This window comes from Lepisma saccharinum, chromosome 16, assembly GCF_977018435.1.
Source record: "Lepisma saccharinum chromosome 16, izLepSacc3.1, whole genome shotgun sequence".
Lineage (NCBI taxonomy): Eukaryota > Metazoa > Arthropoda > Insecta > Zygentoma > Lepismatidae > Lepisma > Lepisma saccharinum.
The window spans coordinates 20,527,203-20,552,527 of record NC_139244.1 but is presented as its reverse complement, the minus strand read 5'-3'; the positions used below and the strand labels follow the sequence as shown (position 1 = coordinate 20,552,527).

General features: G+C 37.4%; 1 protein-coding gene across 1 annotated transcript; it reads left to right on the top strand.

Annotated features, from left to right (window-relative positions):
* Window positions 1-2,287: 2,287 nt before the first annotated feature.
* On the top strand, window positions 2,288-24,182 carry LOC146000325 (3'-5' ssDNA/RNA exonuclease TatD). The gene is made up of 6 exons (XM_083137839.1): window positions 2,288-2,784; window positions 15,042-15,140; window positions 16,739-16,899; window positions 18,325-18,508; window positions 19,664-19,826; window positions 23,199-24,182. Exons 1-6 carry the CDS (start codon window positions 2,610-2,612, stop codon window positions 23,359-23,361), a joined length of 945 nt encoding a protein of 314 aa, XP_082993965.1. The 5' UTR covers window positions 2,288-2,609; the 3' UTR covers window positions 23,362-24,182.
* Window positions 24,183-25,325: the final 1,143 nt, after the last annotated feature.

The following is a 25,325-nucleotide window of genomic DNA, read 5'->3' as shown; positions in this document are numbered from 1 at the left end:
CACATGTTCCATGCAAGACAATCTCAAACAAATTGAACGCTGGTGCCGAGACTGGAATCTGAAAATAAATCCCGAGAAAACTCACTTTCAGCCACCATATAGATTACATTACTTCTAGAGCCATGAAAACCCTTTGGCTAATTTACAGATAGCACACATGTTTCTGCCCTCAAAACCTACCTTACAACGTGCGTTGTACCTATTCTTGAATATGGTTCCTGCATTTGGTCAATGGCCTGTGATAGCAATATAAAGAGAACTAACAAAGTGGTAAATTTCTTCATAGAATAGTCAAACATAGATGTCCAGCTCTTGCAAACTTTTCCAAACATGAAATTCTATCCACTCTTCAAATTCACGATCTTTCCCTTCGCCGTCAAGTTTCAGATCTAATATTTCTTTTAAAAATCATGAATGGACAAGTTTTCACTAATGAACTCTTGCCACGTCTTCACATCTGGATCCCACATACCAACAGCAAATGCAACAACTTCTTTTACACAAAAGCCTCAAGGCTATCCCTAGAACAAAGGTCATTTGTCTATAGGCTACAAACAAGGTACAATACACTAAATGATCCTCCAGGCTTCCATCTACCTAAGTAGGCTTTCAGAAAGGTGTGCATCAAGCAGCTGAAGAGTAATTAATATTTGATATGCTCTAGTTATTGTTTTATTCTTGTTACATATATATGTGTTTGTGTATGTGTGCGTGCTTCTAATTTGTTCATTTCTATTATTCTCTCTGGGTCTCCCCAATGGTGCAGAGCGTTGTCACCTTGTAATCAAGGGGTCCCAGGTTTGATACCTGGTAGAGGCACATAGTGGTTTGGATTCCACTTTAAACTGTAGGTCCAGTCCCGATTAGCCTTACTGTGCACAAAGTGGACTTAAAACTTCAACGCAAACCAACCTATTATTCTCTCTATTGTTGATATCCTGATATAAAATGGATTCTCTCTGTATTCAGGATTTCTCAAATAAATAATAAATAAATAAGAAATAAACTTTTTAAAGGAAAGAGAAAAGTAGAAAGGGCGCGATAGGGAGAAAATATACACGAACTCGAAGACAACTGCAGTAAAAGAGAGGATATGCAACGGGGAGAGTGGGGAAGAAAAGAAAGAGATAGTGAAGAAGACAATAAGGAAAGTGGGAGGGAAAGAACAGTTGCTGCGCTAGAGGGAGACAGTGGGCGAACGACCCCCGGTCGACGACTCCCTCTATCACCTTTCAGCAAACAAGGAAAATTTGATAAATGATATTTTTTTTAGTCAAATACGGATATTTTTATGGTATAAATGAAACTGTCCTTAGAAAATATTTTTCCCTTCTTCCTAACTTTTCTTTCTGGTGCCGTCACTGAGCAAATGATAGAAAAATAAATAATGGAGTAGAGAAAACCTTTCTCTTATTTTTTTTTTCACTTTTCGCTGTTATTCCGGTGTCCAATTTTGGTTTCGCGCTTATTCCTGTGTTCAATTTTGGTTTCGGAATTAATCCGTTTCGCTATAATTCCTTTCGCGCTTGTTCCTTCGCGTTTATTCCTTTTGCGTTTAATCCTGTGTTATGTTTCGCGCTTAATCTCTTTCGCGGTTACCCCCCACCCCCCGGGACGTCCATCCCAACATCCTCCAAAATGATCCCTTAAAATTAACCAAAAATTAACAATTTATTGTAATTTTGGCTACATTTACCCTTGTAACCCGCTAAATACAAAATTATACCCTCCCCCCTTCTCCAGAAAGGAAAAAAACTGGTTAATCGTTCTTCTCCTGTTGGAAGACATTTGGGAGACTCAAACCCAATATCTCCTCCTTAAATACGCCACTGCTACATATCATATCTTTTCGGTTTCGGTTTCCTTTCAACAATCATCCTTGGTTTGTAACCAAGGGTAAGTACAGTACATAAAATCTCCCCCACCCTTTCTGCTCTTGCGAGATAATCATCTCTCAGGCTTATGTCATTTCCGGTCCTAGCAGACAAACTCGAACTTCAAGAGCTGGGCAGTCACTTGGTAAATGGGGGTCTCTCTTATCGCACAACTCTAGAGCAACCTTGAGTTGTGACGTCACTGTCTAATCATTTCATTGTTACGTTAAATGTCTTAAGTTGTTAGGTTGGGTTGGGCTTGCTATGTTTAGTTCTCTTAGCATAAGTAATATATTTGCTGTGTATTTGTGCTAAGGGGACCAAAATTAATAGACCTAACCTAACAACATAGACTTGACCCGTATGACGTCAGAACACAATGTTGGTCTAGTGTAGTGCAATAAAGGAGACCCTGGTAAATGTGACATATAAGACGTATGAGTCAGTCGGTGAAGGAAAGTCAGAGACGTAGTAGTTAAAGCTTCTGTAAATTTGTTGTTTATATTTTAATTTTGCATGAATTGTACGTGAAATGTCTGCTAAAATGATTTTATAAGAAAACAGCTGGAGATACGATGTGAAATGTGCCTGTTGCATACAAAGTTCTAAAGTGCAAGAATCTATATATTGTGCCTTAGTTACAGAGATATTCGATAATATCAGCTAGTGCCTGCCACACCTCTTGAAGTTCACACTTTGTGTTAATCTTTTTCATACTTTTGGCTATAAATCAAAATGGCAAGCAGTACACATGAAGAAAATCCTACAGAGACGCAAGAAAACCCTCCACCAACAGCGGAGTTATTGGAGTGTTACGAAAACTATATATTAGTCGACATTGGTGCTAATCTTACAAATAAGAAATTTTCAAGAGACTTGGATTCAGTTGTACAAAGGGCAAAAGACTCAGGTAAATAATGATAATAATACATATCTCGCATATTTAACGTCAATATTTTGAAACATATGTTTGCAGGATGCATATCAGTGCATAACTACTTGGGATTATTTTATTTTGAAATCTTTCTTTGGTTCATTTTTAATTAATATGCGTGTATATTACTGGATTAATTCTTAATGCAAATTTTATTATGTAAAGGAAATAGTGCACAGGGGATTGCATTGTGTAAGTCAGTGATGGAACCGGGCATGCCATCCCCCCCCCCAGTTAAGAAAATTTTGTCGAATCAGAAATTTTCGTTTGAAGCCGTGGTACAAGCATACTGTTTGTTGTGCAGTGTAGATGAAGCAGAAGAAAGATTCATCTCACCCTTTGCCAGTATCTGTACTAATTGCCTACAAAACAAATCTTGCTTTGCACAGAAAAACAAGGGGTAAGGTCGGAACGACTTGAGATGACCGGACCCCTCTCCGATTTTCTTCATATTTGGCATACTCACTAATTGAGGCCGCCTAATCACGAATCTGAAGTTAAAATTTGTCGGAAACGTCTAGAAATTGCAAAATAACTGAAAATAAGGCGTTAGTTTTCGGAATGGAAACCGTCTATTTTTGTGAAATTTTTTGTTTCACAAGCAAATATATATATTCCTGATACTACCACAACACCAAATTTTATTAACAGTTTCATGCATCGGAGACACATTTAAATCCGATATTTTATCTTTCTCGTGGTTTGTACTTACCAATTATGTATTGCGGAACATAGTGGAAGGTGCCAATATGCTTTTTGCACGAAAACAAACACTTTTTCTGCTAAAATAAACCATTTTCCTTAATGCTACGGAAAGCACGTCACGGTGCGATATCGCTTGCTTTGCGAATTGTAACGCTTCTTTTGTTTTCGAATATCAATGTTTCCAACTCTATTGTGCATGAAAGTTGTAAAAAAGCCCCAAAAACCATCCACGGGTAGCCCCACAAACCATTGACGTTAGCCCCAAAAACCATGCACGGGTAGCCCCACAAACCATTGACGTTAGCCCCAAAAACCATCCACGGGTAGCCCCACAAACCATTGACGTTAGCCCCAAAAACCATCCACGGGTAGCCCCACAAACCATTGACGTTAGCCCCAAAAACCATCCACGGGTAGCCCCACGAACCATTCACACGAGGTTAGGTTAGGCCTGTTAGGTTAGGTTCCATTAGCACCCATTTCACCCCTAAATTCATCGAAAAACCATTTTCCTTTCTCGACAAAAAACCGCGCGTTTCTCGAAGAAAAAAAAACTCGCGTTTCTCGAAAAAAATCGCGCGTTTGGAAACCCTGATTCCACTAGCGAGATCGCGTGACTTCCGACGCTAGAGCCATCTGCAGGTACATCTTGGAAACAACGGCATAATGTTGTCGATTTTCACAAAATGCGCAATATTATTACATGAAAAGTGATTATTTATTGTTCTGCTGCATTGTAGGATGAAGTTTTAGGAAGAATATATATCGACGGAGGTTATAAACCTTGGAGAAACTCATTTCCGTAAGTAGTTTCTTGTGTAAAATTGAAGAAATGTGTCTCCGATGCATGAAACTGTTACCCAAATTTTAACTATGTTTGCCTAACCTAACCACATGCTAATGGTTCGAGGGGCTAGCATCAATGGTTCCCAATAAAAAAAGTAAAGTGTTCCCCTGTGCATAGCACCATGCCATGAAAGCATATAGGGGTGTGGGGGTAACGCCCCACACTTTCTTGATCCGGTCATGAGGGGGGGGTGATGTGATAAGCATCACGCCCCTGACCACCTTTACCCCCCAGGGTTTCCCCCAGGTACCCATGTTATTCGACGCTGGGTGGGCGCCGGGGCCGCTTCCATGGTTAGAAAAGTTCCCAGATTTGGACCGGCCGGGGATCGAACCCGGGACCTTTAGCATGGTAGTCAGACGCATTACCGACTGAGCCACCGCAGCCACGAAATTTTGATACTTGTTTACTATCCTTCGGACACATTTATTTATTTTTACAGTAGAAACTACTTACCGTAATAAGTTCCTGTAGCATTGTCGAACATCGGGAAGGTGTTTTGTGTGATGTGGGAATGTTTCATAGCTGAAATTCATGTTGTTAGTTGAAAATTAATTCTCCGACTGAGAATAGCTAGCCCCACGAACCATTGGCGCATGGATAGGTTAGTAAACATAGTTAAAATTTGGTGTCGTGTTAGTATCAGGATCTAGAAATTGGAAATAATTGTGAACCATTGGCGCTAGCCCCACGAACCATTGGCGCGTGGTTAGGTTAGTTCGTCTCAGGCAAGCGAGAAGGTCTATCAGAAAGACGTACTGGTAATGTGAAAAATTGCAATTAATTTCATCAAAACAACGTTGATACACCTTCAGGAATGTTCCACGAAGCAGATACGTAAGTACGAATGTCAAAAATTGACGAAACAAAAAAATTTGAGGTGTCCGAAGGATAGTAAATTTTTACCACGTCTGATTTTTTTACATGAAGCATTTCTATGAATGTGATATTGCTATGATATTTGGTACAGTGGTCGCGAAGATATTAACGAACATTCTAGACAGTCAACCACGTCCTGTTATCGTCATACTTTCATTAATAATACGGGAGAAAAAATATGTGTGGAATGCTCTTGGCAACTAAATTTTTGTGTATGGATTAGGTTCATTATTATCATCATCATCATCATCATTTCTTTTAAAGATATACACACTGAAGCATTTGTATTTTTTATATTTACTGTCTCTTTTCTTCCGCTTTAAGCATAGTGAAGACCTTACGAAACAGAAATACACAGAATATGTAAACACAGTCACAAATGAACTCCTTACTAATCCGAAGAGATTCTGGACATTGATAAATTCACGGAGACAAACCAAACGCATCCCTTTGAAAGCAACACACAATGGCATTTCAGTTGTTGGTAATGATAGAGCTGAACTATTCAATCAAACATTTCAAAATAATTTTGTTTCAAATGATGTTTTAGATCACCCACCTATCAAATCTATCTGCTCTCACTCTCTTTCTACCATCTTTACAGAACCAGGTGAAGTCTTGCACTTCCTTACCTCCCTTTCTTCTCACCGAGCATCTGGACCGGACAATATTCCTACTATTTACCTTCAAAAAACAGCTCACTCGCGAGCTACTCCTCTTGCAATGTTATACAATAGGTGCTTTTCTGAAGGCTGCTTTCCCACTCAATGGAAGAAAGCAAATATCATTCCTATTTTTAAATCTGGCAATCAATGCAAACGATACTACATGTTACAGGCCCATTTCTCTCCTTTCCACACTTGCTATTGTCTGTGAAAAGATTCTAAAAAGGAGACTTCTGAAATTCACATCCCCTTACATTAACCCAGCACAACACGCATTTCTTCCAAATTCTTCATGCCTTACAAATCTGTCTTCTATGCAATCCTATGCCATAAACGCAATTACTAATCGTAATCTGTTGGATGTATCTGTCCAAAGCTTTTGATTCAGTGGATCACCATTATTTACTGCATAAATTAGCTAACAGATTTAATATAACTGGAAACACGTTAAAAATAGTGAAAGACTATCTAAGAAATAGACAACAACGTGTTATACTTCCTGGAACTAATTCTAACTGGCTTCCTGTTATATCTGGTGTGCCACAAGGAAGAGTTCTTGGCCCCCTGTTATTTGTATTTAATTCCCCCATCTCCAGCACAATTCTAATGTTAGCTGATGATTGCAAGATTGAGAGAAATAAAACAGCCAGCAGACATGCAACTTCTCCAAAATGACATAATAGGTTCTCCGAATGGTGTAAGCGATGGAAACTGTCCACAAACCCTTTGAAATGCTCTTACATAACAATTTCATTGAAGCAAAACATTCTTGAAGGTAATTATACACTCACCGACATCACTCTAGCAAAAGAAGCACAACACCGAGATCTAGGTATCCTCATAGATTCTAAACTAACTTTCGATAATCACATATCAACCATCACAAAAAAGGCAATGCGTATGCTAGGCTTACTTTACAGATTCACCGAAATCCATAACCCGAAAGCACTTTCTATTTACTTCAAAACATTTGTGTCCCCCATTCTAGAATACTGTTCACCCTTCTGGAACATGGCTGCCCCTTCTCATACCTCCAAGATCGACAATGTTCTCAGCTTTTTCCTTTCCATCGTTCGATATAGTGTGCCGGCCCTGAGACACCTACCTAAGAGAGATCTGCTTGCAAACTTAAACATAAATACTCCAGAATCACGTAGATACGTTGCAGATATAAAATTACTACATAAGATCATTAATGGAAACCTAAGATGCAGCATCCCACTCCATGAACTCTCCCTCAGAGTGCCTAGACATAAAACACGGAGCAAGGAAACTTTTCACACTGCAACTCCAAGACTCTCACTCATTCAATGTTCACTATTTCATAGGCTACCAAATCAGTTCAATGTCATATCAAACCAAACCAATATATTCAGTTCATATCCATCTTTTATCACCAACATAGAAAAAATTGTATATAAATAATGCTTTTGTGAAACACATCTGTTTACCTTGGAACTGTCTTGACTTGTTTATGTTTATATTTATATTTTGTTTATTTTATCTTGTTTTGTGTGTTCTTTTTAACACTAGTGTACTGTTTTACTGTTGTTTCTTTCTGGTTTAAAATGGCTTCTGCTGTACTGGAAATTTCAATAAATAAATAAACTAACCGTGGCGATTATGATAATGATGATTGCATGAAACGACAAGGGGAACCCCACAAAACTTTCTTAGTGCCATCGACATGAGTGTAAGGAAACTTTCAAACCAATGGGACAAGCAACATGGGATGTTCACACTAGTGACACACACTTCCAGACTGTAAAATAGCATTCATTGCACATGAGGGTCCAAACAGCAAACGACACGTTCATATGGCGTATTTGCATGCTACTTGTTACTTCGGTCGGAAAGCTCCTTAAAGGAAGGGTGCTGAGACCAAAGCGACGTGCTACAGGGGGAGTTCCCAACAAAGTGACAAGCGACAGTGACATGGTGCCTTCAGTCTATTAGCAAGCGTTGCTTGCAACCAACAGATAGGCGACACAATAAACTGCACATTACAACAACAGATCTAGGCGACACGATAAGCCACACGTGTCGCTTGTGTGTCGCTCAAACTGGGCCATTTCCTCAATAGATTGCAACATGTTCAAACTGGGCCATTTCCGCAATAGCTTGCAACATGTTGCCGTGTTTTGTTGTTCGTGCATAAGCGATGCAATGAGTGTCTTGCTTTAGTGAGATTGCGCACCAAAGCGGCACGCGACACTTATCGCTTGAGGATTTCACCAACCGAACGCTGGCCTGTGCTTCCCGTCATGCCGCTACGATGTGAAATGTTGCTCCTGATTTTCTCGTTTCCAAGCAACATGTGTGAAATCCTTGTATCGTTTGTCGCATGTCGCTTTGGTCTAAAATCTCCTTGAGGAAACTGTGTAGTCAGAGTTTGTCCCCCTACAGTTCGAAAGGCTGCATTGATTACCGACTGCTCACTTTCAAGCGACACTTGTGGTTTGTCGCCTCGGTATGAAACATCTCTCAGGATACTATTTATATTCTAATAACATAGAATAATAAACTCTAATACACAGTCCCGGACCTGACGTCCGGAATCACATTGCGATGTTTCTTCTTGTGTTACGCACACATGCTATTTATTTATTTTATTTTACTTTTCTTTCCAAATTAATGCCATTTCGTGACTTCAAATCACTCCACAAATATAACTGTTTCCATCACTTCACTTCCACTTTTTGCTAGTTGCAATGCATTTTTAATAAACTACAGGTGTTGTTAATATCTTTGATTAACTTGAGTTCCAACAATATAGCCTATATCAACCATATTCACCTGGAATCCATTCCAGGGTTTTCAATGCATAGAACTCTTCCAATTGTGTGTGAAAAGTTGGAAGCATCTTGCTGAATAAGATTGGCCTAGTCAGAATGTTGAAAATATCAAAAATAGGAAAAATTGGATATGCCATTGCAACTAGCCAAAAGTGGAAGTAAAGTGACGTCAATTTTTCTACAAAATTACATGTACACACCACCATACACTCGCTCACTGCTGTTGAGAAAATTTCTGGTAACTGTTCCGAAATCTTGTTCTGTGATTTTTTTTCAAATTGTCCTAGCAGGAAGAATATTTATCATAGAATTTTGGCAATCATTGTCACACGAAATTTGAACCTTCCTTAAAGTAATGAGCACTGTTTAGATGTCGAAAAAAAAATTATGCACACTTTCCATGGACAATATATTTTCCATTGACTAGTGACTGTAAGTATCATAGACTAGTGGGAATTAATGTAGATGTAAATCGAAACCTTAGTAGAATGAATTTAGGGACTTTATTTTAATGCTAAGAGAACCAAACCTGGTGTGCCTAACTTAACTACAAAAGCATATATTGAACAAAATCTTAAGTAATCGCTAAAACTCAGCAGTATGTGTTAACAGAAGTACTTCGAAATCGATCCATGTTAAAATTGCATTCGTAGCATAATGAAATCGCAATAAAACAAAAGGAACTTAGGCCAAATTTCTAACAACATATACACTAGCAGCAGAAAGTTTAGACTCGCCTATGAAATTTATTGTTTAAATGAAAATAAAATGCAATTAGTTTAAACCAACCATCATAGTGCATATATTTGAACTTGTATGGGTATGTTACACACCAACCTACATATAAAACTGTATAGAACACACAAAGTTTTCACAAAAAGTTAAAAATATTAAAAAAGGCATCAAAATGCATTTTCATCACACTGCCTGTTCATCAATGTGTCCTCCCCTTGATTTGATGACAGCTTTACATATGCGTGGCATTCTTGCTGTGGGTTTTTCTAATGTCTCTGTTTTCATACCTTCCCAGGCTTCCAGTAGACACTGCCACAGCTTGGGGTCCTTGCTTTTGCCTTCCTGTCAAGTTCCTCCCACAATAGCTCAATTGATGACAAATCAGGTGATTGGGAAGGCCCAATCATTGACTGCAATGCTCCTTCGGCTTCCTTTCCTGCGACATATTGCTTACACAATTTTGATGTGTGTTTAGGATCATTATCCTGTTGTAGAACAAATCCTCGACCAATTAATCTTGTCCCGGATGGTACAGCATTGCGTGAAAGAATACGATGATACTGTTTCTGTTCCAGTGTTCCTTGCACTCTCACTAAATCACCAACCATATTGTTACCAAAACATCCCCATACCATGACACTTCCTCCTCTATGCTTCACTGTTGGAATAATACAAGCTTCCAAAACTCTTTCTCCAGAGTGGCGACGAATGTATTGGCGGCGGTTACAACCATATTTTTCATATTTAGATTCATCCGTCCGAAGTACTTGTTCCATTGTTCGATGGTCCAGTTAGCATGATCTTTGGCCCACTCCAGCCTTTTACGCTTGTGTACGGCTTTCAACAATGGTTTATGAACTGCTTCTTGACCAAATAATCCAGCCACACGCAGACGACTTTTCACTGTTGTAACAGACACTGGTTGCTCTCTTGTTTTATTTATTTCTGCGCATATGTCCACTGCCGAACGCCTTCTGTCACGCTTACTGAGGATGACAATGTGGTTGTCCTCAATGATAGACGTCTTCCTTTGATGCCCACAGCGTGGTCAATCCTCATGACTGCCATTTTCCTCTCTTCATATAACTGCTCTACAGTCACTGCATTTGGAAATGTTTAATTGTTTTGCTATTTGTCGGTTTGACCATCCAATTTCCTTATGTGCACATGCCTTGTCCCTAATTTCTGTGCGTATATTAGCCTTTTCCCCCATAGTTGCTGGTAAATGCGAACTTGTTCCTGCCTTTACGTCCAGTTGGGCACTAATACTTCACAAGGTTCAAATACAAATAGCACGACAATAGCAGGTACTGTAGGTTAAAATTACACACAATCACTTCTGGTACCACTGACCCCACAATAACTCGTCAGTAGGCTGATGCAACCACTCACAATCAGTAATATCATTGCAACGTTGAAGATTAACATAGCGAGAATGTATTAAAAGACAGTGAGAACTTAAGAGTATACCAATAACAGAGGAAGAAGTTTATGGAAGAGGACTGCACACTGATATTGCATAAACATCATTCAATAAATAGATTAAAATTTCCAATACATATCAAAACAGCTTTAAAAGCATTCTATAATTATCAATAGTGAAATTCCAGCACAGTAGTGTCACCTGTTGTCACAGTTTAAACTTTACTTTCAGTGAATTACAAATTTTTACAGGTGAGTCTAAACTTTCTGCCACTAGTGTATATATCAATATTCTAGGCATTGAGATTGATACACATTACTTGGTTCTGTGCATGTGGAGAATAATACTAAATAATATTTATACAAAGAAATTATGCATACCTCTTTGCAACAGACATAATAAAATATTACGCTTCCATCGGTCATGAAATTTGGGTATCCACTTATCCATTGCTTCAAGAGATCAGATCTTGATAGCTTCTTCTTTCAGCAAGATGCCAGCAGCTTGCCAAGTTCTAGAAAGCATAATCAAAACTAACCTTATGACCAAAGGTCTACAAAGAAAGAAGGAGTGAATGTTGCTTGATCAATGTTCCTATATGTTTGTGACTGACAGCCATAAGTCAGTGTAGAAAAGAGTTGAAAAATTTTGAGCAGAATTGAAGGAAATATCACTGTGAGAAAATAAAAATTATCTTTCTTTCTATTGCTCTTTAAGACATTCTATTTGGCACTAACGATCAAAATAGGCAATAACAACCAAAATAGGCAACTTTACGCACAATGAAACTTGCATATATGGTTTGTTATATCATTAAATGCTTTTTTGTACTGAAAACCTATTAATCCCTTCGCAGGGGGAATATCAAGGCACTAATTATAACATACCTGATTAAATTGTTAAGTACACACCATGACGTACAATGTTATTCTATTTGTACATGTACAATGTAACAATTCCAAACTTTTGTAAAAGTTGAAAGGATGCTAATAAATCAATCAATCAATACAACAAGTAGCAACGTGACATTTTTAACACTAGATTTGAGTATTGTGACTAGGATGATCGGCTTATTCTTTCTTTCTCCTCCCACACCCACACATAAAGTCCGCACGTTTGTTATGTCCCCATCGGCAACCCTTTCATGAAACTTAACACTGGCAACAATAGCCAAACTGCTCCCGATAAGCGCGTGCACTCAGACTTTGTTGCCACATTTTCTTTACATTTCTTGTAGTTGCCTCTCGTTATTTTTGCGCCATAACCACGTGCGGGGTTGATTTTTTTAACTAGTTGTGTTGTGTTATAGTGTTGTGCTTTTTGTTTATTTCTTAGACTTTGCATAATGCAAGGTATCACTCACGGCTGCTAGTGAAAATCCTAAGTATGAAGACAAAACTGCAGGATATTATTTCCTTCATGGAGAGCAGAGGTGCCCATCTCCCCCAAAGCCAATGGCGCATTCCCCCCAAAAAACATCATTCGCACCCTCAAACCATATCGTAATCCCCACAAAGTATTTAATTACGACAGCGTGTCTACCGAAAGTAACTTTCTTGTTAGCTTTACAGAACACTATACTTGATCTGCCCCTTCTTCCTAAACAGGGGTGCCCATCACTCAAGACCACCCCTAAAATCGTTCATCATAATACCTCAAAAATAGTTTGGATGAATGTGTAATAGTTTGTCTATTTGAATGAAATACCATGTTACATTGTCCATATTTTTTAATTCTTCGATTTTCGAAAAAACTTAAAGCTAGCACATTGATTGGTTAAATGTAGTAAATTAAAATATGTAAATATGCATACAAATAGAATTTTTGAGTGGGTTTATAAAACTCAATTTGAGTATTTAACACAAACTGTTACTCAACTTAAGATAAAGATAGAATAATTCAACCTTGGCAAACCAAATAATATGCTCCATCCGTATGACAGATTCAATTTGTTTCACCAAACATTACAGAACCCTAGCTAGAAATTCTTAACCTCAGGGCGATAATATAACATGTTCCTCTTTCAAAGAACTCACCCCCACCCTCCGTTTTCCTGGGATAAATATAATTATTGTAGTAACAAACCATAATCCTTAACAATAATTACTTGGATTTTATCTTCAGTGCAAATTTAAAATTTTCCTGTGACAAGTTAGAAATGCGTATTCGATATATTTTTGTCCCAAATGATGATGCACCTGCTTTAAATTAAGCAGTATACCAACACTAAGCATTATATTTTAAGAAGTGATGTTATTAATGAATATCGAGAATATCGCTTATGTCTTATAATGCAGCTATAGTATAAAACTTCACATTCACCTCAGTAAAATGCCAAACACGCATTCTCGCAACACATGATTGCATGTGAAGCGAGCAAGAAAATGTTTACACCCATTTCTTTGCAGGCTTTCAAGAATATTAATTTAATGGGGTGTCAATACATTCTTAAGATCCCGAGATATTTAGTCTTTCCAGCTTCTCTTTTGGCACGTTTGGGGTCGAAAACATGTAGATACAATATCACTAAATACAGACTCCAAAACTTTATGTTCGAACTCTCTCTCCACTACAGAAATCTCTCGACAATCTAAGATTTAACACTTTATCAAGAGCTTCCTATTTCCTCCTTTAAATTTAATACTCAATCCTACCACCAAAATTTCCATGCTAATTTTAGACAGCATTGCCTCCTGAAAAAAAAAATTCTCAGTCTCCACACCAGAATTTCCGCAACAGTCTAAGACAATAGTAATACACAAGAATTGGATATCTAAAGTAAAAAAAAAAAAAAGTAAAGTGCTCCCCTGTGCTTAGCACCATGCCATGAAGGCGTATAGGGGGTGTGGGGGTAATGCCCCACACTTTCTTCATCCGGTCGTGAGTGGGGGTGATGTGATCAGCATCACGCTCCTGACTGCCTTTACCCCCCAGGGTTTCCCCCAGGTACCCATATTATTCGACGCTGGGTGGGTGCCGGGGCCGCTTCCATCGTTAGGAAAGTTCCCGGTTTTGAACCGGCCGGGGATCGAACCCGGGACCTTTAGCATTGTAGTCAGACACGTTACCGACTGAGCCACCGCGGCCACTTTAATGTTCAATCCCCCTCTAACTAAAATACCAGCCATAATGTAAAACCTAGAGTTAGATACTGCCCCCCCCCCCCCCCCCCCCACGTTTAATTCAGAATCCTCCCAGAACCCTCGTGTCAATTAAGGCCTAATATGTAAGAGTTGGATATTTCTCTCCCCTCCCTTCGATAATACCCTTAAACACTTCCTTTTTAATATTTATTTTGTATTTATTTTCTCTTTCCATATTCTTTACTTTTGTTTATCTTTCTTTTTATTTTTTCTTTATCATTTCCTTCTGCTTTTCCTCACTATCTCTTCTTCAATTTGGCAACATCGCTTTCCTACTCCAGTTTGTTGCTTCTACTTCAAAAGAAAACCGCCCGCTTGGTGTTTCTTTTAACAAAGAGTACCGCTCCCTTTGTTAACCGCTGGGGATATAATGAACGCGCGGACTATACAATGATGCATCTATTCCTTTAAGTAGGAAAGTAGAAAACGTGACTGTGTGTGTGCATGATCCTGAACTGCCGATACCAGGATCAGGAAAAAAAATTCCCATCTCAATCACAACTTTGAGAAATAATTTTTGGAACAGAAAATTTCAAATGACCCATGGTAGTGTGTTAAAAGTGCTTATATCTCACATTTGCTTCACTAGAATTGTTGCAAATATTCTGGAAAAAGAAGTTTTAATTCCAGAAATGCAAAAACTGTGTAGAACGTGTAGAAATCGAGATTTTTCAGTGTCCTGGACACTGATAGTAGCAGGACATGAGTAGCAGTGGCATATTCTTCCATGTTATCTGGTTCACCACTGGTAAACCAACTTTTTTCATATTTATATAGAAATTGCCGGAAAATTTGAAGTTGTCAGACATGTGTTTTTTTTTGTTTTAGCTGCATGCTTGCGTTAGTGTTTTATTTATATTGTATCTAATTAATATATAATAAATACATACAGTAAATAAGAACTGTTGCTGTAAACCAGGTCAAATTTCCAGAATACGTCACTGAGAAGTAATAACAAAAAATACTATCCAATAAACTATTACAGTAACTGTCGTATTCAAATTGTTGTGCTTTTAACACAAGATAATATTCATCTTACAGGTGTCCAAAAGACCATGGTTACAGGCACATCACTTCGTACTAGCAAGGAAGCTTTACGTCTTACCAGGATATATCCTGGTTCTTTGTACTCTACAGCAGGTAAATATGAAAGATTAATGAATTAAGTAATAAATGTCATTCTATTTTTATGGTAAAGTAACTTCATTCATTTCAGTTTTATAGATATGGAAATCTCTCTTTCTGTGGTTTTCTTCTTTATTTCTGCACCTTTGTAACCAGGATTAAATTTTAAATTTATGCAAAAGACAGGAACATTTTCAAATGTTGTGCTCTCCTGATAAAGAGAGGGAAAATTTTGACAGTAATTGTTGTAGCAAGTTCTGTAACGAAAGAACTATACAATAGTAAATAATTTGCCATCTTGTTTGTGCAGGAATGATCCACTCACTCATTCACAGTGATGCATTTTTCATCTGTACTGCAGATCATTGAAGAAAGGAATTTGAATATGTGTAACAAAAATCAAATTACAGGGTTTTGTTGAAACTCTGCTTCCTGTCATCAGACAAACACACAGATTTATATCCTGCCTCTCCCGTCACCTTCCATCCCCACCCTACTTAACTGGGATCATCAGTAATCCCTTGTGTATTACACATGCCACGAAAGTATCACCTTGGTGATAGTGGGAGTGGTGTGATCAGCATCATGCTCCGGCTACCTTTACATGCCAGGGTTACCATTGATTGCAGACTGGGTGAGCTGTAGATCTGCTTTATACAGAAACATGGAAAAATTCCCACCTCTGAAATTGACCCCCATGTTTCCATGTGCAATCAGACACTTTTGAATGGACCACTGTGATCACAACTGATGTAAGTGCCATTCAGTATGTAGCATTTTGGAAAGTGTTTATTTTTAAAAGATACCATATTCATTCAAACCTAAGGCACACCTTTATTTCAGGTTTTGGACGTTGGAAATTTAAGTGCACCTTGGATTGGATGGTATCTTGAATTCAATTATACATGTATAAATATACCACGATATTATTTCAATAATCAAGTTTTTCCCTGGATGTGTTACCGAAATACCAATATTGATAAAAATCTTCCTTATCAAAATTATCTTATGATAGTATTGCTAACATTGTAAAGGCAATACCATACAGTATCATTCTAACAAAGTATTACCGGTTTGTACACCTGTGCACCTTAAATTGGAAGTATTTTTTTCCTCAAAAGCTGAAGCAATATTTAAGGTATGCCTTACATCTGATGGCATTTTGGATTCAAAGAAATATGGTATATCATCACACTTTCTGGTATGGTATATGTGCAGTGTATCAAAAGGTAAAGTGCTCCCCCTGTGCTTAGCACCATGCCATGAAGGCGTATAGGGGTGTGGGGTTAACGTCCCACACTTTCTTGATCCGGTCGTGAGTGGGGGTGATGTGATCAGCATCATTACCCTGACCGCCTTTACCCCCCAGGGTTTCCCCCAGGTACCCATGTCATTCGGCGCTGGGTGGGCGCCGGGGCCGCTTCCAACGTTAGAAAAGTTCACGGATTTGAACCGGCCGGGGATCGAACCCGGGACTTTTAGCATGGTAGTCCCATAAGCTGTACAGCAATAAATGATGTTCACTTGGTACATTGTAGACTGTTGATATTTAGACAACATATTGAAGATTGAGTTTGTGGTACCTGAAAGCTTATTGTAATATAAATTTTCAGGAGTACACCCTCACGATGCTAAGTCCTGGGAAGAAGGCTACTATGAAGATTTAAGAGATATAGCTCGAAATCCAGAATGTGTGGCTATAGGAGAATGTGGATTGGATTACAATCGCAACTTTTCTCCCATTGAGGTGCAACGAGAGGTGTTTGAGAAACAGGTACGTTTTAGAAATTTTTTGGAAATATGATACAAGAAAACAGTGTTTCTTTATTAAAAATACAGTAAAACCTCGTTAATCTGGACTAATGGGGGGATAACTTGACCACTTTTACGAAAGTCCAGATTAACTGAAATAACCTAAAAGAACAGTAGAAAGTGCATTAAAACTCTTTATAGCAACAAAACATGTTTGTTATGGTGTATTTAAAGGGCATAGGACTAAATCCATTATACAGTACAGTAAAAAGTAAAGCAATACTGTGTATACAATGCAGTACGTGCATACGTGATACCCATATTATGATGATGCGCCCGACAGACCTGGCTCTACATTTCAACTTTTTTTTGCCTTTTGCCTGTCCGGATTAATGAGGTTTTACTGTATGCGAAACTTTGTAGAGAATTTTACAAGTTCATGCCTGGAGTTTGTATGCCAAATGCCCATTTTTGACCCATATTGTGCTAAACTCCATGCACTCACCTGAAAGAGGAGAAATATGTGGTCCGGGGAGGGGGTTTGGGCAACCAACATAACAGTTCCTGAAATAAGAGTTATCATGAGAGTTATGCAAAATCAAGGAATTCTAGGGCTGAGTCGATACCACTTTCAACCGATTCCGATGCTGATACTCTCACTGATTCCCACCTATACCGATGCTTGAAAACTGTAATGATTAAGTTGTTCAAAATATTTTTTATTCTTGGTGTGTAAGTATTCCACTCTATAATTATATGCATCAATTTACCAAGATTTTTGCTTTAAAATATTTGATAATTACATCACAATATTAAATTACATGTTATTTTATCACAAAATTCAGTTGTTGTTTTTTTTACACCAAACTTGTTCAAAATTAAAAGAAACTAATTTCCAGGAAAATTAAGACTCCACGAAAGAGTCTGGGGACATTTTTGAGGAAAAGTATCAGCAAATAAATTCTGATACTGATACATCGGTATCAGCTCAGCCCTAGTTATTCTACTGCAATATTTGAGAAGCAGGAATAAAGTTAATACTGATAAATACATAAACTTACATTATATGTATTTGGATTTAAAATATTTGTTCTCGCTAAGAATTGAATCCATAAATATTGAGCTACAAAGGAGCCTATTTACTACTTTAAGATGTGATGTTTTCAAAGTTGGGTAGTATTGTAGCAAGACTTTTTTCCACCGTGTTAATTTCATTTAAGCTGAGAAAAAAATACATCTGAGTAGTTAGGTTTTCATACATGTACATAATTAAGTTGAGTTGCTTCACAGACTTATTGTGCAAAATTGTCTTTGCGACATACATGTATTCCCACCACAAATAAACCCATGTGTTGACTCTCCGATAATTAATATTAGTAAGACAACTGCAAGAATGGTAGTATTTAACAATTTCATTGTGAATTTGAAAAAGTGTTTTCTTTTCCAGGTTCAGTTGGCTTATGAAGTTCACAAGCCATTGTTCCTCCATGAACGAGACGCCCACGAGGATCTTTTGAATATTTTGCAGAAATACAAGGACATGCTTCCAGCAGCTGTAGTGCATTGCTTCACAGGAACATCTGAGCAGGCTCAGAGGTATCTAGAAATGGGCCTGTACTTGGGATTGACAGGTTAGTCTCCTTTTGTTTCTTTGCAATTTGACAAAAATAGTCTGCTTTGAAGTTGGTAAGCAGTGTCATGTTGAAATATGACTCATGCAAAAGATTTGTAAAATGTAATGTAATATATTGGGTGGCTGCATAAGTTCGTAGCATTTTATAACATACGTTAACAGGAATACAATAATTAATGAACACAGGGGGTAAGATAAAACATTGTATTGTAGTCACAACAATACATAGTCACAACAAGACTCAGTCAGTAATGTAGTTGCCTCCATTGCCAATGACCATCTGCCAATGTTGGGGTTTAGTTCGATGCCTCGCCTGGTTGAACTGCTGTGTTTTCAGTATATGACATTAGTCCCGTACACAGCACAAATTGTTTTTGACTTGAAGAAATCAGTTAGCCAAGTTTCAAGAGCAGCTTCATTAGGAAAGACTTACTGCACTTGATCCTCAGTTAAACTCTGTTATAATTACTCAAAGAGCAGAATGTGTTGGAAATGTTCAACTTTGTCCACTTGACACTCCATCTTGTTTCGTCTCCAAAATATACGAAATGTGCTCAGAATTAAAATACACTGCATTTTCATGAACACAAAACTACAAACTAAGAATTAACAATGAAATAAACTGACAAGGAACTCTTGGCAATGCAGTGTTGCCAACCCATAACAAAATGCTACGAACTTATGCACTTATTTTATGTCACTTTTCTGCCACTTATTGTAACAATTAAGAGAGTGATGGTTAGATCATGGTAACAAGATTTAAAAGATTACCATCTAACAAGCTCTGTCAAAAAAAAAAAAAAAAAAAAAAATATGGTGGAATGAAATAGGATCTTCACCAGAATTCAAACCTGGAACCCTGGCATTGTATGCTTGTTGCTCTGCCCTGATGTTTACCAGCAAAGGTCAAAGTCTGCACATGTAAGTTCTTTGTGAGTGTCTGAACATCAATTTCATCACTCATCCTTATCTTCACGTTTAGCCAAAAGTAGCAAAAATGTGAAGTAAAATAAAAAATCAAAGCAACCAATCATTTCTCATTATCGTAATTAGCCAACAATAAACAAGAGACTTAAGTGAGAAATACCGTATTTTGTATTTATAATAAGATTATTAGTTACATTTTTTATTATTATTATTATTATCAATTTAGGTTATCTGTGTAAAGACAAGTCCGACTCTGGTGTACGGAAGTTGCTGGAAGATGGAGTCATACCTTTGGAAAAGTTGCTTGTGGAGACAGATTCGCCTTTTATGTATCCGAATACACGAGCATCAAAGTTACCTGCTCATGTGAAAGAAGCTTTAACAGAACGGTAAGTCTAAATTTTGTTTATTACTGTTTTTATTTAATTGTTTGGTAATTGGATATTGATTGGAGATCATTAGCTAGCTATAATACGCATTGCATAAAAAGTTCTAGGGTGTGGTGTTACTATGTAGCTACAATCCAGCAAAGTTTAGTTGATAGTTTTTCAATAGTTTATCACAAAAAAAATAATTTAAATACAGTAATCCGGCAGATATCAGACCAGGGGACTGCTAGATTAACGAAAACGCCAGATTAGTGGAGGTTCACTTAAAAAAACTCATTTTAATAGCAAAACCTATGTTTATTGCACAAAATATTACAAAGTATGTACATATATTAAAATGGAAATTAGTGTTGTAAAAAAATTACGAAACAAGATACATATTGCATTTTCCTGTAGTTTACATAGAAAAACATTTCATTTCTGCACTGTAGTACAGTGTTTTTGTATTATACCTTTGAGGGAACAGGTCTAAAAAAAAAAAAGTGTCAGTTTTCTTTTGTTTCTTTGCTTGAAATGACACTTTAACACTTTTTCTTGAAGTCGTTTTAACACCAAGATATCACTCACGGAGACACCATTTTCTTCTGCCCACGTAATGGACGTAGTGCAGGAATCCATGGCAGTGTTGTGAGGTATTGTTATAACAGCTGCTGCTGCTTCTTCTCCCTCATCCTCTTCTTTAGTTGTCAATTCCTCGATTATGTTTGTCATCTGTCAAAAAATGGTTGTTTTCTTCTTCCCCACCGGCAAGCCACTTGCTTACGTTGTCAGGTCCTCTGCTGTGTCCACGAGCTTTTCTGCAATTGTATGTTTTCGTTTGCTATGTAGGGACATTTTTCACTCACAGCAATACAGGTAATTAACACTTGAGACAAAAAATGGTGCACGTGGGGTTGCGTATGCAAGAATGACTTGTACAGATTGCTATACTGAGCCTAGTGTTTACCTCGTGCCAAGGTCTCTGACAACGACATGCAGTAACTTGTTTTTCCTTTCAAGCTCCCCACTCGCTCAACGCCAGACTACTGGAGGGGTCGGATTATAGAGGGGCCACTGTATATGCAATATCAAAATATCAGTGTTGCCACTTATTCCAAGCATTGGCTCAAGCAACAATCATATATACTCACACATTTCTAGGCACTTGAATATTACTTACAATATGTAGGTATTATTTTGAAAAAGGAAATTACAAACTAAAGTTGCCCCACATGCCCTCCTCGTTAGTACATGGCAAGGATAATGGGTTGTGTTTATAGAACATGTACACCTACAATCGAACTGCTTGACTAAAAGTAATTGTCAAAAAATATAACTTTGGATAATTCTGAGGATACAATTTGTTTTTCCACCTCTTCTAACTGTTCTTGATGGGAATTCCAGAATTTCATTTTAAAAAAAATATCCTGATTCATTTAAAGAAAACTGTCTACGGTCAATAGTTGTCCTACATTTTTTTTAAAAAAATATTGCTGCACATTTGAGAAACATGCTTGAAAATATTTTGTCATATGAGGCTTACATCCTGGTGGATAAAATTAAAGCAAGTAATATGTTGTTCAGCTTCTTCACAAAGTATTTGCTAATTCATAGTGGATCAGTGCAGTATCAGTAAATGTTATATAGGTGCCCGAGGAGTATCATTAAGAAATTGAGATCAGTACATTCCAGCTGCATAGTAGGAATGATACATTAATTGACACATATTAGAGAGTTATATAAGTATTTCATTTATTATATTTTTTTACTCTGTGCCTTCCCTCACTTTCATGTTTATATGAAGACTTTCCTATGACTGCATTTCAGTCCAATCATTTGTCTTTATGCCGTGTAATTACATTGGACAGAAAAGAATGTAAAAAATGTGTTACGAAAGAAAGACTTAGAAGTAAGTCCTTCTGCTTTGTTAAAAAATTTCACCCTGAAATTCAGCTAGACTAACAGATGTGGAGAAGAAGTGTGATCTCTATATCATGTTTAAGGGGACCAAGCTGAAAAACTTTAAAAAGGGGGGAAAATGTTTGGGACCATTAAGATTGAGTGCATAATGCGATAAAATGTCAAGGTTCTACTGTAGGTGAGAAATTATGATATAAAAAGTGGGAGGTACAATTTTTTTGTTTTGACTCAGCTACTTGAAAGAAGTGGTAGTGGATTCCAGTTTAGACAGAAAGATAATAGAGATCATGCAACATGGTGCTGTGGAGATTATAAAATGGTTTTATTTTGCAAATATTTCTTGAGAAATATACAAGAAAATGTAGTCCCATTTCACTTTCAGTACAACAATGCTTCATTCCATAAAGCAAAGAATGTATCTTCATGGTTTTGAGGAAATGGAGGGAGAAGAATTGAAAGGGTTGGCACAAATCACTGACCCCTAGTAAACACCTGTGGGATGTTTTAGGGCAATGGCTGAGTGCCAGACCATGGTAGGGAGTAAGATATGGAATTAATTTCTAGACCTATTCAGGCTCCATATCATATGGTGGATGATGTGAAGAGTGGAGTTCCTCTTGTGAGAGTCGACAGAAACTTTATTATTTTGGTTTTGAGAACATTAGAGAAACAGAAGTGTGTAAAGTAAAAAAACTTCATTTGTAGGATGTGAGCCCAGCAGCTTCATTAGCTGTTTTTTCGTGCTTGTCTTTTGCTGTATGATAAAAAAAAAAGAAGAAAGAAATTGCTGATATACAGACTTTCTCCAAAGGGGAGACTGTCATAGCGATAAAGGATGGATCTAGTTGTTCTAGCACAATATCAGATCCAGATAAGCACACTGCTGTGGGTGTAGTCATTAATGATCATACAGTTTAATTTTTATCGAGTCTTCCATTGACCTCCGTACTCTAGCAAAGTGCGATATCGAAATCACTTCCTAAATTTGTTAGTAGAAAAGCACTAAATTGGTGATAAAATTTCCTTTCCAAACAAAATGTATACAAACACACCAACTTACCTTTGTGCCCTAGAGGGTATTAAGCATTTGTATTATTGTTACTTAACATCGCTTTTCTGCCACTTTTGGCTAATCGCGATGTAGTGATAATTGATGAAGGGACACTCACAAAGAACACCCATTCTCATGCTGGGACTGGAATCCCGGAACTTTCGTAGCAGAATTGAGTCTTAACTTAACTCACATGGTCACTAAGCCAGCTAGAAGGAATAACTACTTGCTATTATGCAAGTGATGAATCGTTTAGCATTATGAGAAGGAATTGTTGAGCAACTGATTCGATATTGAAAGTTTAGTTTGGATTCAGCTTCCCCAGTTTAGCACCCATTTTCAGTAAAGTCCTTCCCCTTCCTTTCTACCGTGCTTCTAAAGTACTTGCACATTAAATATTGTTCTGTCCTGAATTATTGCAGATCTTTGACTTTCCTTCACCGATATTGCACGTTTCAACGCAACGAACCATGCTCGTTACCAGCAATTGTAGAAATGATCGCAGCTTTCATGAAGAAACGACCCGAAGAGGTAGCTTTGGCAACTGCCTTCAATGCTATGAAATTGTTTGGCCTTACTCAATGAGTCAGTAAGATTTGAAAAGGGTTTTATTTTTAGTTCTATTGCACACATATTGTACTCAATACTTGCCATGATTATTTGACTGATTACTTTTTTGTTGTTGTTTTGACTTGGAAAAATAATTCAGTTCCTAAAGGAATTATGTCAATAATACTCAAAACATTGCTTACAATGTTGCGTGAAACCTAAGTCTTATGATAAATTAGTAGAATAAGCCAATATTACACTTAATAGTGAGGAAGAATGTGCTTTGTTTATATTTGTATTGTGTTTCTGATTTGGTGTGATTGCGGATGTGGTACGTGTATACTTTTTTTTTCATTCGATTTATGGCAGCAGATATGAATTACTATGATTTAGTTAGTGATTTCCTTTCTGTAAGGATATTTTGACATTGTAGTCTGAAGCAATAATTTTTATGATTAATAATAAGTACTAATTGAGTAATGTTTTGACGTGTGCCTTTGTGGTATAAGAGATAGGAGTGAGAGGCCTTTGTCTACTTTGTAGGTTTCAAAAGATTCTATTTTGTACTATGAAATTGTGCCTTTAGTTACTAACAGGTTATCCCTGTTAAAAATATTGTCCAGATAATTTTGTATATAATTATTATGTATTATTGTATTGCAATTGTGAGAAAGAGAGTTGCAAGAGTCTGTATGTGCATTTGAAATTTAGATTTTTCTTGTTAGGACTTTCAGAGTTTTATATCTTCAGATGACGATTTTTTTCCCTGGGAAATAAATATATTTTTATCCCTGTTGATGTAGAGATCATTGTTGGAGTTTGGTAGTTTTTCTGTCATAAAAATTGTACACAAACATTATTTTGTTTCTTTTCCCTGTACCCTTTTTCCCAATGCATGATAAAATATTACAAAGCTGTGCATGTTGAAATTCTTAAATTCTTAAACATTACATGTGTTGTCACAGATTCGACATTAATTCACATCTTATGATGTATTTATACCGATACAGCTGTCTGAGCATGAGTTGCTCTGTGATTAGGTATGGAGAGAAAGTGAGGGTCTTGTGCATTGTGGATTGAAGAGGTAGAAGGATATGCCGCTGTTGCTTGCTAGGGCAGTGTCCATTAAAATTTAGTGCATCCCCATGATGGAATGGTTAGCACAGTGAGTTACGTTGCCAGTTGTCCTGGGTTCGAATCTCAGGTTGGGCATGGGTGTTGTTTGTAAGTGCCCCTTCATCATATCATCAAGGGGTCCCAGGTTCGATACCCAGTGGAGGCACATGGCACAGTGGTTCGGATCCCACTTTAAATGATAGGTCCAGTCCCGATTAACCTTCCTGTGCATAAAGTGAGCTTAAAACACCAACTCAAACCAAATCATATCATCACTCATCCTCATCTTTGTGATTAAGCAAACGTGGCAGAAGGGCAAAGTAAAATTAACCGAATCAAATCAAATCATTTAGAATGAGTTTTTCCTAGACTGTTCTTAAACTGCTCTTTCTTAAGCATACATAAGATGTTTTTAAGGTTTGTTCCACATATTTTTTACTAATTTAAGTTGTACAGCAATAATTTTCACCAGAGAGTTCAGAGTGTAGATCTCCCATGAGGTGCTTCTACCCTAAACAGTGGAGTCTTTTACCAGCACTACTTGACTTCCAGGGCCCACCAACCATCATGGCTGAGTGGTTAGCGCAGTTTGCTGTGACACTTGGTATCCCAGCCTTGGCATGGGTATTCTTTGTGAGTGTCCCTTCATCAATTTCATCATATCATCACTCATCCTCATCAGCATGATTAGGCAAAAGTGGTAGAAAAAAAGCAACTCTAAGTAACAAAGACCAAATCAAAACTTCCAGTGCGAATTTTTCCTGTATGGTCATCTGTACATGATAGATGACATCTGTGTATGCTGCACAGCGCCAAATTAATAGATTCGAGTGAAGGACATAATAATGTGGGTTAATATTAAGTTGCACAAGATAGAAACCAGA